This window comes from Phocoena sinus, chromosome 15, assembly GCF_008692025.1.
Source record: "Phocoena sinus isolate mPhoSin1 chromosome 15, mPhoSin1.pri, whole genome shotgun sequence".
Classification (NCBI taxonomy): domain Eukaryota; kingdom Metazoa; phylum Chordata; class Mammalia; order Artiodactyla; family Phocoenidae; genus Phocoena; species Phocoena sinus.
In genome coordinates, this window is record NC_045777.1 from 26951762 (window position 1) to 26965300 (window position 13539).

Here is a 13539-nt window from a genome sequence, read left to right on the forward strand (position 1 = left end):
CAGCAATGGCGGGAGGTAGAGGGAAAGAGGCAAAAGTTTTCCAAAAGAGCTGTCCAAAGATGAAATGCTCCACACAGGAGGGAGGGAGCCCCTGCTCACAGTGTGTAAGCAGAGAATGCCCTGGAGATACTCCATGAGTATGGACCATCTGGAATGAAACAGACCTACTATGTGATCTGGATGTTCCACCTTTCTTTTTGTTTATTTCCTTTCAGTTTTATTGAAATATATTTGGCATACAGTACTGTAGAAGTTTAAAAGGTTTATAGCATAAAGATTTGATTTACATACATCATAAGGTGATTACCACAGTAAGTTTAGTGAACATGTCATCTCGTATAGGTACAAAATCAAATAGAAAAAAAATTTTTTTCTTATGATGAGAACTCTTAGGATTTATTCTCTTAAAAACTTTAATATATAACATACAGCAATGTTAATTACATTTATCATGTTGTACATTACATCCCTAGTACTAATTTATCTTATAATTGGAAGTTTGTACCTTTTGACCACCTTCTTCCTTTCCCCTCCCCTCACTTCCCTCGGCCCCTGCCTCTGGTAACCACAAATCTGATCTCTTTTTCTATGAGTTTATTTTTTAAGTACAATTGACCTACAACACTATATTAGTTCCTGCTATACAACGAAGTGATTCGGTATTTCTATACAATTCAAGCTGATCACCACAGTAAGTCTAGTTAAGATAAGTCACCATACAAAGATACTACATAGTTATTGACTATATTCCCCATGCTGTACATTTCATACCCGAGACTCATTTATTTTGCAACTGGAAATTTATATCTCCTAATCTCCCTCACCTATTTCTTTCCTCCCCCAGCCCCCTCCCCTCTGTCAGACACCTGTTTGTTCTGTGTATCTGTAACTCTATTTATGTTTTGTTATGTTTGTTCATTTGTTTTGTTTTGATTGAGATTCCACATATAAGTGAAATCATATAGAATTTGCCTTTCTGTGTGACTTATTTCACTAAGCGTAATACCCTCTAGGTCCCTCCATGTTGTCACAAATGGCAAGATTTCATTCATTTTTATGGCTGATATTCCGTTGCGTGTGTGTGTGTGTGTGTGTGTGTGTGTGTGCGCATCATCTTCTTTATCTATTCATCTGTTGATGGGCACTTCGGTTGCTTCCATATCTTGGCTATTGCAAATAATGCTTCAGTGAGCATAGGGGTGCATATATCTTTTCTAATTAGTGTTTTTGTTTTCTTCAGATAAATATGCAGGGAGTGGTATTGCTGGATCATATGGTAGTTCTAGTTTTAATTTTCTAAGGAATCTCCATACTGTTTTCCATAGTGGCTGCACCAGTTTACATTCCCACCAGCAGTGCGTGAGGGTTCCCTTTTCTCCATGTCCCCACCAACACTTGTTATTTGTTGCCTTTTCAATAATAGCCATTCTGACAGGTGTGAAGTGATATCTCATTGTGGTTTTGGTTTGCATTTCCCAGTGTTTTGTGATGTAGAGCATCTCTTCACATGCCTGTTGGCCATCTGTATGTCTTCCTTGGAAAAATGTCTGTTCAGGTCCTCTGCCCATTTTGTAATCTGGTTATATGTTTTTTTGAGTTGTATGAATTCTTTGTATATTTTGGATATTAACTGATTATCAGCTGTATCATTTGCAGATATCATCTCCCATTCAATAGGTGGCCTTTTAGTTTTGTTGATAGTTTCCTTCACCATGAGAAAGCTTTTTAGTTTAATGTACTCCCATTTGTTTATTTCTGCTTTTGTTTCCCTTGCCTCAGGGGACATATCGAAAAAACATTACAAATCAAAGAACATACCACCTATGTTTTCTTCTAGGAGTTTTATGGTTTCAGGTCTTACATTTAAGTCTTTAATCCATTTTGAATTTATTTTTGTGCATGGTGTGAGAAAATCATCCAGTTTGATTCTTTTGTATGTAGTTGTCCAATTTTCCCAGCGGCATTTGTTGCAGAGGCTGCCTTTCCCTGTTGTATCTTCGTGCCTCCTTTGTCGTAGATTAATTGACCATATAAGTGTGGGTTCATTTCTGGTCTCTCTGTTCTGTTCCATTGGTCTATGTGTCTGTTTCTGTGTTGGTACCATACTGTTTTGATTACTATAGCTTTGTAGTATAGTTTGAAATCAGGGAGCATTATACCTCCAGCTTTGTTCTTCTTTCTCAAGATTGTTTTGGCTATTGGGGGTCTTTTGTGTTTCCATACAAATTTTATAATTATTTGTTCTCTTCTCCACCTACCTCTTTCCTGAAATAACCAAGTGAAAAAAATGCCATTAGTATTTTGATAGAGATTGCACTGAATCTGTAGATTTGCACTCCACCTTTCTGAACCTCATCTGGGAAGTGAGGATGAGTTAGGGCATCACATGGAAGGTTGGATGGGTATCTTGTAAGGTCACTTTTGAGCCTCTGACTCTGTTTCAAGGGTGAGCCTTGGTCCTTCTCACCCTGGACACTGGGAGAGGAATGAAAGGCTGTGGCCATCTACTCATGAAAGAATAGGGAGTTAGTTACCAAGGAAGAGATGAGAGAGGATTGAGATGAGGGGAGTTCTCAGACTGCCAGGGAATGAATGCTTATGAGCAGGTAGCAGCTGCCCAGGAGCCATTAAGCATTTGGGCTCTGGAGCCAGACTGCCTGAATTCAAATCCCTACTCTGCGATTTATAACTGTATGGCCTTGGGAGGTCACTTGACCTCTCCGTGCCTGTTTCCTCATCTGTAACTTGGAGAGTAATGATAGCACTTACTTCATGGGGTTATTATGAGGATTAAGTGAATTTGCATACATGACGAAGCTCTTAGCACCATGCCTGGTGCATGGTAAGTGCTCGGTAAAGAGCAGCCATCACTCCCTGGGAAGGTGGTCGAAAGCCCCAAAATGAGCATCTGTGCCCCCAGTAAATGCTTTTCTGAATTATCTCTCTCTGCCTCCAAGACTAGCACTCCACTTCTGAGCTGAGGAGGTGGAGAGCCCACGCTCGCACTGCTGGGCGCGATAGCTTTCTCAATTCCCCAGCGGAGGTGTTATCTCCTCCTGGCACAACCACTTCCTTTTCTGAGAAGTAAGCACATCTGTCAGGCTTAGCTTCTTAGAACTAATGGTGGGGGAGGAGGCGGGGGAGGAGAGGCTGGCAGCTGACAGGGGCAGACTTAGAGAAAGATTAACATGAAGTTTGCTGTGAGGATGCTCCAAATATTACCTACAGCCCGGATGGCTTGGGTCCCCCATGCCACCCTCCTCAGCCAGTAACACCAGGGTCACCTTGCTTTACCAATGCTGGTCTCGCCATCACTGCCTTGTGAGGTCAAATCAGGAGAAACTAAGGCTCAGAAGTAGAGCTGCCTGCTGTGCCACCCACAGCTGGGCTGGCTAGACTGAGGTGTCGGCCCAGCAATCTGACAACCCATCTCTTTGCCCTGCCCCACTGAGCCGCCTCTGAGTTGCCCACATCCAGGCCCGTGTTCCCCAGGGTAGAGGAGAGAGGCTGTGTTCCTCTCACATTGCTGAAGCCAACAGCTCCCCCAAGAAAGCCAGGGGAAGTGGATTCCAACCACAAACCTCACTTCTTCCGAGTCTCCGCCTGCAGCTCCCTGCCAAGAGGGTGATAAGACCTCTTCGTTTGCCCCACCACCCACCTTCCTGCCATATCCTTGGGATCTCCTAGCAAGGCCTCATCTGTCTCTTCAGCCAGCATTTATCAGCCTCTCCTCCTGGGAAATTGAGGCCAGGAACAGAAAGTGACTCACAGCCTGCCCATGCTGGGCTGTGGTGAGGCCGGGTAAGGTAAAGTCTTGATGTCCCTGGCACTTTCCCTGGGCTGCTAGGAGCCCCTTCCTCTTCTCCACCTACCTCTTTCCTGAAATAACCAAGCAGGAAGGAAGCAGTGGGCCTGGGCCCTCCAGAGTCACCCTAAAGGAAGGAAGGGCCCGTCTGGCAGAGGTGCTTGTTCTCCACTGAAGCCAGGACGGGAGGGTTTCACTTTCTCTCCTGGCCTTCGTCACATCCTTTTCCTGTGGCACCCAGTTCCCCTCAGCTGGCTAGGGGCCAGAACTCATTCATTCAGCTGGTGGCCTCAGGCCACCTTCTTCCTCCTAGAGGGACTCAGGGCTATAGGCCTGGCCCAGAATATGAACTGGCTTCTCTACTTATCCACTTGGGACAGGTCTCTCAGTATCTCTGAGCCTCGGCTTACCTGGGTTTAGAGTGAGGACCTCCTTCAGTAACATAAGTGCATGCACCTGGCCCATGATGGGGCCTTGAGGCGAATTATCCTTTTGAAAGTGAGCAGGGTGCTGTGTATAGGATAGGAGCAAAGGCACTGGAGCCAGATTGTTGGTGCAGGCAACCCAGCCATGTCACCAGGTCACTGTGTGACCTTGGGCAAGTCACAGATCGTCTGTGGGCCTCAGGTCCGTCAGCTGTATGCTGGGTTAATAGTAGTACCTGCTGGCCGACAGAGCATAGAGACAGTTAAATAAACTAATCCACAGAAAGGGCCAAGAAGAGTGTCTTGCAAGATAAGTGCTCGGGAAAAGTCAGCCACTGCTGCCGCCACTGAAGAGGCTAGTTCTCTGTGGGTGGAGACAGCAGGGACCCAAGATGGCAGGATTGGACATCAGAATGAGCAGGAGGCCAGAACTCAGACAAATCCCAGTCCTACCACTTCCTAGATAGAGCTTGTGGGGAAACGCTGAAGCCTCCATCTTCACGTCTGCAGAATGAGGCTCTGACAGATGTTCTGAGGATTAACTGATAGTCATTCATTTGTTCATCTCAAATAGTAGGTTCATTTAGAACGGCACCTGCTATGTTCCAGGTACAGCACCAGGTTCTTTAGGTACAAGTGACAAAAACTACACGCAGTCTAGTGGGGGAGACAGGACAAAAAACAATCGCTCAAGTGAACGTGATTGTGCAGGGAGTATGCCCTCCTTGGAGTCAAGTGCTTTAGCTCAGTCCCTGGCACAGGTAAAACATTCAGCTGTGTGATAAGGGTCAGCTGCCATAATAACAGATACTTTATTGTCATTTAAAAAGTGAGGACACTGTGGGCTGGAGAATCGAAGTAACCTGCTCAAAGTCACACTGCTAGGAAGAAGCATGGAGACGTGGGAGGTGAGAGAGGAGAAGGGCGGGGAGTGGAGGACTGACCGGATTCAAGCAGGAACTGCGCCCCAGCCCCTGGGCGGGGCGGGTGGTCCGCTGGCACTTGGGCCACTGCCCCAGGGGCACTGTTGTGCCAGCCTTTCTCCTGACTTCTCCAGGGTTGCAGGGGGCCGCAGGATAACCTGCATTGTGCAGTTGGCTGTCTCTGGGCAGAGATCTAGCTGAAGCCAGTCTGTGCCTGTCTGGATGGACCCCTGGCTTCAGACATGGGTCCTTGGTCCCTGCCTGCACTGAGCCCCGAGACTGATGGGTGAGACCGACATACAGAAGGTTTCAACCTAGGGACGCCCCTGCCTCTCCTTCCCGCCTCAGGGCCTTTGCACTTGTTGCTTCTGGTGGAACATGCTCTTTTTCACCCGAGATTTTTAGTCCTCTCTTGGCCACTGCCACCTAGTCATTCAGGTCTCAGTTTAAACCTCGCTTCCCCAGAGAGGCCTTTTCTGGCCACTCCACCTACATCAGTCCCCTGGTATTCTTTATCACCTGCCCGGGACTTACTGTCTTCAAAACCTCATCATATCTGAAATTGTCTTGCTTCTTATTCTCTCTGCTTCCCACTAGGACAGTGTTTCTCAACCTTTTTCTCTCTTCACCACTTCCCACGAAGGAGTCCTTTTAGACATGTTTGTCCTAATTGCCCTGCCGTGACTTTGAATACCACAGCTGTGTGATCTCTTTCTGTGCTATGCCCCCCGCCCCCCAACCAATGGAGAATGCATGGACTAGAATGTAAGCTCCGGGAAAGTGGGGACCTTATTTGTCTTGTTCACTGCTGTGTCTCCAGTACTGGGCCTGGAGCATGGTAGGCACTCAGTAGTTAACGGTGTGAACGAAGGTCCAAAAACTCTGGGAGCACAAAGGAGACATTCCTCATGGAGTTGAAGACGGATAAATAGGGAAGTCTTCTCGGAAGACAGGACTCCAGAGTGGAGTCATGTAAGCTGAGTAGGGTTGGCTGACTGAGGAAGGGAGGTGTGGGGAGGGTGACCAGTTAAAGGACACAATGCTGGCAAAGGCACAGGGGCATGAAACGCTCCGGAGTGTGGGGCTGGGCCAATCCACGCATGTGGCCAGGACTGTTGGAGGGAGGACCTTGAAAATGGCCCCCGCCTTAGCTTCTCCTGGGGACCCTGGTTCTTGTCTCGCCACTCTGAAGGGCCCCCGATGCTAGAGGGTTGAGTCCAAGCTCTACCACAAACAGGCTATTTGAAACTGTAGAGTGCGCAAATGGGTTGGCCTTGTTGACTTCGGGGTCTGTCAGCCTAGGAGTCCACGGTTCTCCCATGGAGGTCATTAGCCACTGCCTGTCCCCAGTGGTCCTGAAAACCCCACATGGGTCCCATGGTAGTGGTCATAGCTACAAAGAGAAACTTGCCCCACTTTTGCCCTAACCCACACTGAGGATAGGTCTCCTGAAAGCCTCTGTGACATCAGAGACCTCCCTACAGCCCACTCTTACGTCTGACCCCCTGTCCACCACGCCAGCTCTGGCTCGCAGCAGTGGGGGCTTATCTCTGCTTTTCCAGACCAGGGCAGCTCCGCAATCCTGTTTATTTATCCAGAGCAGGCGCCCGCTGAGAAAATGGCTGTGTTTGTTTCCAAGTGTGTCGTGTGAACCGTGGGCTAAATATACCCACACCACTGCCTCCCCGGCACCGCCCTGGAACAGCACGCCCCGTTTTGCTCTTGCTCTCTCTGCAAAAGCAATCCCCAGAATCCTCTCTCCCCCCTCCGTAGGAGAAGGAGCTTCTGAAATGGAGATGAAGGTTGTCCAACCGCAAATGCATGGGGTGGGGGTGGGGTGGGGCTGGGCAGATCAGAGCCTTGCCTCTGTGGCACCGACAGGAGAATGTTCCCGCCACCCTAGAATAACTGTTCCTGGACAGTGAGTGCTTTGTGCCTTGCAGCAGGGCCTGTTTACTCCAGCTCAGCCTCAGAGCTGAAAATTTCCTGTGGCTGCCAGCCCTCTACTTCAGGAAAGTTCCCATCGAGGGAGCCAGGCCTCTCCCACTTTGGCTGCAACCCAATGTCCCTGGTTTCTTGTGGGACATTTGGTCCCTTGGGATAACCCAGAGCCTTCTGGCCATGGCCTCCCTCTCCCATGCTCCCCACAGCCCGGGACTCTCCCTCATCACAGATAATCTTTTTTGTGACTTCACCTGGCCCTACTTCACTTGGGACCAGAAAAATTTTAATTCCTGTAAGAATTTTCTGGTCTGCCAACACTCATGGAGGCTAACCAGGATGCAGGCCAAAGAGTAAGGACGCTGGCTGCTGCCACTGCCCCTGCCCTTCTCTCCCCAGAGTCAGGGCTCCACCTCCACTGCAGCCCCCCACATAGGGAAGTGTCCTGCTGTAGCAGCACTTGGGTTGGGGCCAGGCAGTCCTGAGTTTTGATCCTAGCTCTGCCATCTGTTAGCTGGGTGACCCCAGGCAAGGTCTTTCCGACTCTAAACCTCAGTTGTTTCACCTGTGAAATGGGGCTCAGATCGCTACATCTGGGGATTCTGATGAAGGAGAAGTGGGATGACAATGTCTGGCACTTAGAAGACATGTAAGACCTTTGTTCTACTCATGTATTTATTGAGCACCAACTATGTGCCAGACACTGTTCTGGGTATTTAGAAACAAGACAGGCTTTCTGCCTCATCAAGCCATGACTACTGCAGGAGACAAATCAAAACAAAGACCAAGGGTAGGCTCTGCTTCTGAAAAGTGCTGAGAAGGAAAATAAAGCAAGGTAAGGGGGTAGGTAGAGAGAGATCAGGGTGGTGGGTACCATTTTAGACAGAGTAGCCAGGGAAGGCATCTCTGAGGAGATCACATTTGAGCAGAGTTAGGAGTGAAATGAGGGAGCCTGGGGTCAAGTGCTCCAGGCAGCAAGGGCAGCAGGTCCCGACCGAGCTCAGCGGATGTTCAAGGAACAGCAAGGAGGCCAGTGCGACTAGAATGCAGTGTGCGGTGGGGAGGGGCCGAGTCCTACCAGACCTCGCTGGCCGTGGTGAGGACTTGATTCTGTGTGTGATGGGGAGCCTTGGAGAGCTTGAGATGGTGGAGTGACATGGTCTGAATGGTGGGGTTTTCCCCACCTGCCTGCCTTCCCCTCCCAATGCCTCTTCCCCAGTAGATGGTGAGCTTTCTGGAAGGGCTCTGGCTCATGCATCACTGCTACCTCCCTAATGGTTTAATAAATGTTACGGATTCTTTGAGTCAAGGTGGCAGCTCAGTGCGCATGGCCCTCTGCTAGGTACCAGGGACATGAACAGACATGACGCTGGCTTTCTAAGTGCAAGGGAAAGCTGTTGGTGTGCCACGATCTGACCTATGTTTTTAAAAATCTTCTTGGCGTGGAGTTAAGGGAACGTCATCAAGACGAGAAGTAGGGCCCAGCAGATATCACAGTCAGCAAACTGGCCGGGTGGGACCTGGGGCCAACCAGAAATGGCAGGTGCTGTCTGAGGGAGCCGCCTGGTGGCTCAGCCAGTCGGGCCCAGGTAGAGGTGTGGGCCCATGATGTGAGTTCTTGGTGGAGAGGCAAGAACACAGTCTCTGGAACCAGCCAGTGATCTGTTCCCTCTCTAGGCACACAAAGCACACTGATTTCTAGGCACCAGGCACCAGGTTTGGATTCTGGTTCCACCAGAGAGTTGGGTGACCTGATCAAGTCCCTCAGTGCTCAGAGGCCAGGCTTCCTGGTCTGTCAGTGGGGAGAGACAGCATTGCTGAGAGGATTAAAGGACAGGTAGGGTGCGAAGCACACTCATTAAAGGGTGCTCCAAGCTCCCCTCTCCCTGCGCCACAGGCTGACTCCACCCCAGGCCTGGTCATTTAACCCACTGCCCCTCCTTCCCTGGATCACGTGCTTCCCTCCTGACTAGCTTCAGGGAGAGGGCTATTGCTCACCTCCTCCTGGGCCCAGGGTCACACCCCCTGGGGTGGGGGACAGGGCCTCATAGACCCCATCCCAGTCCTGCATTGTTGTTACCCTCTCTACTCTGCCCTGCTCTGCCCACCCATCAGCCTGCCCTGGTCAGAGGCTCCCTCCAGATCTGCTCTGCTCCTGAATCACTCTGGGAATTTAGCCCTGGCTCTTTTCTCTCCCTCCCTCCCTCTGTTGCAGCAGTGGAAAGGCTGAGGCCTGGTGGTTCTGCACCACCCTTGGGCTCAACTCCAGGCTCCTCCGAGGCTTCCAGACCACACGTGGTCTAGCTCTTGCTCACCCCTGCACACTCATCTCCCTTCTTCTCTCCACCCTGCTCCAGACCCCTGACCTCCTGTCAGTTCCCTGACCCTGCCCATCTCTTTCCCAACTCAGGTTCTGAAGTACTACTTCCTAGCTGTCTGACCTTGGACAAAACTCTTTCCCCACTCTGCACCTGTTTTCTCAGCAATAAAATGGGTTGGCTATCCCCAACTGAGGGTCAGGAAGAAGGGCAGCCCTTAACCCTTTATCTGGCATGGACGGCTACAGTTTTTCATTTCACCAAGGCCATCGCATGCAGATGGTCCCCCTTTGTCCCAGCCACATTACTGTTGAGGACTCGAACAGCATGTTCCCTTCTCTTCTGTCTCCCTGCAGGACACTTTCGTGGAACTCTATGGGAACAATGCAGCAGCCGAGAGCCGAAAGGGCCAGGAGCGCTTCAACCGCTGGTTCCTGACGGGCATGACTGTGGCTGGCGTGGTTCTGCTGGGCTCGCTCTTCAGTCGGAAATGACCAGACACTGACCACCCACTCACCCGCCCACCGCCATCCTGCCCTCACCACAGCCCTCCGTCCAGCCACCGTCGCCACCCGGAGAACCACTACATGCAGCCCACGGCCACCCACACATCACAGGGTTGGGCCTAGACCTGGTCCCCTCATTTAGTTTTCTAGAATTTACCATGCTTCTGTGAAAGCCGCCTTCCCCGACACCTCAGTTCTCCCGGCCTCAAAACCCACAAAATTTCCCCAGAATCTGTCCCGTGGAAGCTGACAGGTTTGGGGGGATTGTGACTGGGGGCTGCAGTGCCCTGCCTGATTAGTGGAACCCCTTGCCCCCTTAGCCTCACTGAGGATGCTTTCCTGCCAGGGAGCTGGAAAATTTTCTGACCCTTTTCCCCAGAAAGAGAGACTAGATTGCCTTCATTTTGATGTTTGTGGCCTCAGAATTGATCATTTCCTGTCGCTCCCTCCTCCCGGACCTGGGCTCCCCTTCCATTTATCCCCACCCTCCAAGAGCCGCTTAGGGGCCACTTCTGACTAATTAGGGATTCAGACTGCTTGGGATACAGAAACAAGGACCAGGACCCCCTCCCCACCTCTGGCCTGGCCAAAGTCCCTACCCTCAATCCCAGTGTCCTCTAGAGGCCTCTGGCTAGAGCTCAGCCCCACCTGGGATGGGGGAGCTGTAGCTGCAGGAAGCACCCCATGCCAAAGCTTGGGTGGCCCTTGCAGTTGAGCACCACCCCAGTTCCCTTCCCCTTCTCCGGCTCCCATGACCACGACCGAGGGACCGACTGGGCCCAAGATAGGTGCCCCAGAGCTGTTTATGGCCTCAGCTGCCTCGCTTCCTGCAAGGAGATCGTCCTGTGGCACCTTTGCCTTGGGCTGCTGCCCATGGGGTTCAGGGGCCTCCGCCCAGAGGTGAGGGGGAGCTACGGGGAACAGCTGTGGGAGCCCTGGGGTCTTCCCTACCTCAGGCAGGAAGGGCGGGAAAGAGAGCCTTGTGTGTGGGGTGGAGGTAGGGCTGGCTGGAGGGGCCAGTCCTGCCTGGCCTGATCGATTTGTGCCCCACCCCCGTTCAGCCTGGGCAGCCGGGCTGCCAAGGTCAGGGTGGCCTGGCCAGGAGCTATTCAGGCCTCCCTCTCTCCTCTGCTCCACCCATGGCCTGTCTCATCCCTGGGGATCCTGGCCTAGCTCTGGCCACCCCGGGCTCTCTGCTGTACATATTTGAGACTAATTTTTATTCCTTGTGAAGATGATATACTATTTTTGTTAAGCGTGTCTGTATTTATGTGTGAGGAGCTGCTGGCTTGCTGTGCGTGTGCACGTGGAGAGCTGGTGCCCAGAGATTGAACGGCCTGATGCTCCCTCCCCTGCCCTGGTCCGGGGAAGCCAGCCAGGGGTCCTGGCTCCTGAGGGGCACCTGTCCCTCCCCCAACCCCCACCCCACACTTGTTCCAGCTCTTTGAAATTGTGTGAAAGTGAAAGTGAAGTTCAGTAATAAACTGTGTTGACTTGGTGAGCAAAGAGCCTGGGCTCTTGTGTGCTCTGGGGCAGGGAAAGGAAGGGATGCTTGGCTGGCAGAGGGGCTGCAGGAGAGCTGGGTACCGGTGCTAGCTCTGCTGCTCTCTGGGGAGGACGTTGGGCAAGTCTCTTCCTCCCTCTGGGCCTGAATTTCTCCACCTGTACACTGGGTTTTTATTGAGCACCTGCTGTGTGCTGGGCATTGGGGCTGTGTATTAACAGGACAGACACAGTCCCAGCCCTCAGGAGCTGACATTCTAGTGGGAGAAACAGTCAAATGGCCACTTGGCAAGTGTTTACTGAGCCCTGCTCTGTGTAGGCACAGTCCTAGGCACTGGGGATCCTGCAGGGAACAAAGCCCTTGCCTTTATGGAGCTTCATTCTGGTCGGGGAGACAGCCAGACGAATACAAGGATGGCTGGCTGTTGCAGGGCAAAAGTGGAAACAGGATGACCCTGAGGAAGCATGGCAAGACATGAAGGACGTAGTGGGGAAGGAGGTAAGAAGGGGTCAGACTTGAGATAACATTTTAAAGATAATCCCACAAGATCAGCTGATGTATTGGAGAGAGCTCTAGGAAGAAAGAGGAACCAAGGGTGATTTTGAGGTTTTGAAATAATGATATTATTATAATCACAAAATGAAGCACACATCTGAGGCCAGTGCAACACGAGAGGCTCATAGTGAGTGCTCTAACAGCATTTAATACGGAATCTGAGCCTGTCTGGGAGTCAGGGAGGGCTTCCTGGAGGAAGTGATATCACAGCCAGTGCCTGAAGAATCTATAAGAGCTATCCAAAAGAAGCAGGGAGGCAAGAAGAGTGGTCCTGGTGAAGAAGAAGGAAATGCACAGGATGAGCAAGAGTTTTCTCCGGGTTGAAGAACAGTTGCTGTGTCTGGAGGCTTCTGGGTCAATATGATGCCAGACAGGTGGGATGAGGGGACTGTACTTGGTCCTGAGGGCAGTGAGAGCCAGAGAGAGGTTGTCAGGGAGTGCTACACCACTTAGAGCCCCCAAAGCACCCTCTGGCTGCTATGTGGAGAAGGTTCTGGAGGGGGAGCAGAGTGGAGAAGCCATGGTTTGGTTAACACTCCAGTTCTGAGAGTGGACAGGCCAGGGGTGTATCCTGGGTCGCCATTCCTCGTCTTTGGGCAAGTTACCTAGCCTCTCTATGCCCTAGCTTTCCCATCTATGAAATGGGTAAGAGAGCAGTACCCATCTCAAGCGATTGTGGTTAAAATTGAATAAGATAACCTAACGAAGACTGGAAGTTGAGGGGAGAGGCATCAATGACCTTGCCATCAAGCAGACCCCCAAGAGGAAGAAGGAGGTGCTCCACACGGAGCTCCACGTGGCTGTACCCGGAGGTCGGGGAAGGGCCTGGGAAAGGGAGCAGGACTCCAGAGCCAGGAGCTCCGGCCGGGGGACGGGCCTGGAGGCGGGGGACCTGCCTCGGGTGCTCCTCCCTGCCCGCTTCCAGGAGCGAGCTTGACTGCCCCCTGGTGGCCGGGGGCTGCCAGCTGAAAGCTGCTCCAACCCCAGATACCCTTGCGCGTGCCCGCGACCTCTGTCTCCCGCCTGACCAGCTTTCCGTGGAGTCCTCCATCCTCTGTCCTGCTCACCAGAAGGACGTCTACACTACCACCCCTTGGGTACCGGATTCACAGCTTACCACGGCTCTCTCAGGGCTCAAGGTCACCATTCTCCAAAGCCTCCAGGCTCCCGCCACCTCTAGGCCCATGACGCTGGCCCCCATCCCTTACCCTAGCCACTCAAGTCCCCTCCCCAGCTTCTTGAGATCCTTCCAGAAACGTCTTTTCACATTATACATAAATATATTCTGATACTTTTTTTTTCAAAAATGGTAACAGATACACTGTGACTTGCTTTTCCCACCTAAATGGTGTATCTTATAGAAGTTTCCATGTTCATACGTGAATCTCCCACTGTTGTGCAGCTTCAACAGTTAACTCATGGCAGATTCATTCTTTTTTCTAGCCATGTAATATTCCACATTTTTTCAACCAGGCCTTGAACTCAGTGATTCCAACCTTAAGCATGCCATGGCACACACACAAAATACTGGAAATGCACACTGAGGAAAAGCTGGAAGTGGT

General features: G+C 51.3%; 1 protein-coding gene across 5 annotated transcripts in view; it reads left to right on the forward strand.

Moving 5' to 3' along the window:
- BCL2L1 (BCL2 like 1) overlaps positions 1–11426 on the forward strand; it is a 51643-nt gene extending 40217 nt beyond the window's left edge. For 3 of the 5 annotated variants that reach the window (XM_032604613.1, XM_032604611.1, XM_032604612.1), the window contains exon 3: positions 9769–11419. In XM_032604613.1, coding sequence (XP_032460504.1) covers positions 9769–9906 — 138 coding nt within the window. In that variant the 3' untranslated portion in view covers positions 9907–11419. Of the gene's footprint in view, positions 1–9768 lie in introns of all 5 variants that reach the window. The other 2 variants (XM_032604615.1, XM_032604614.1) reach the window with 1 other exon arrangement.
- Positions 11427–13539: the final 2113 nt, after the last annotated feature.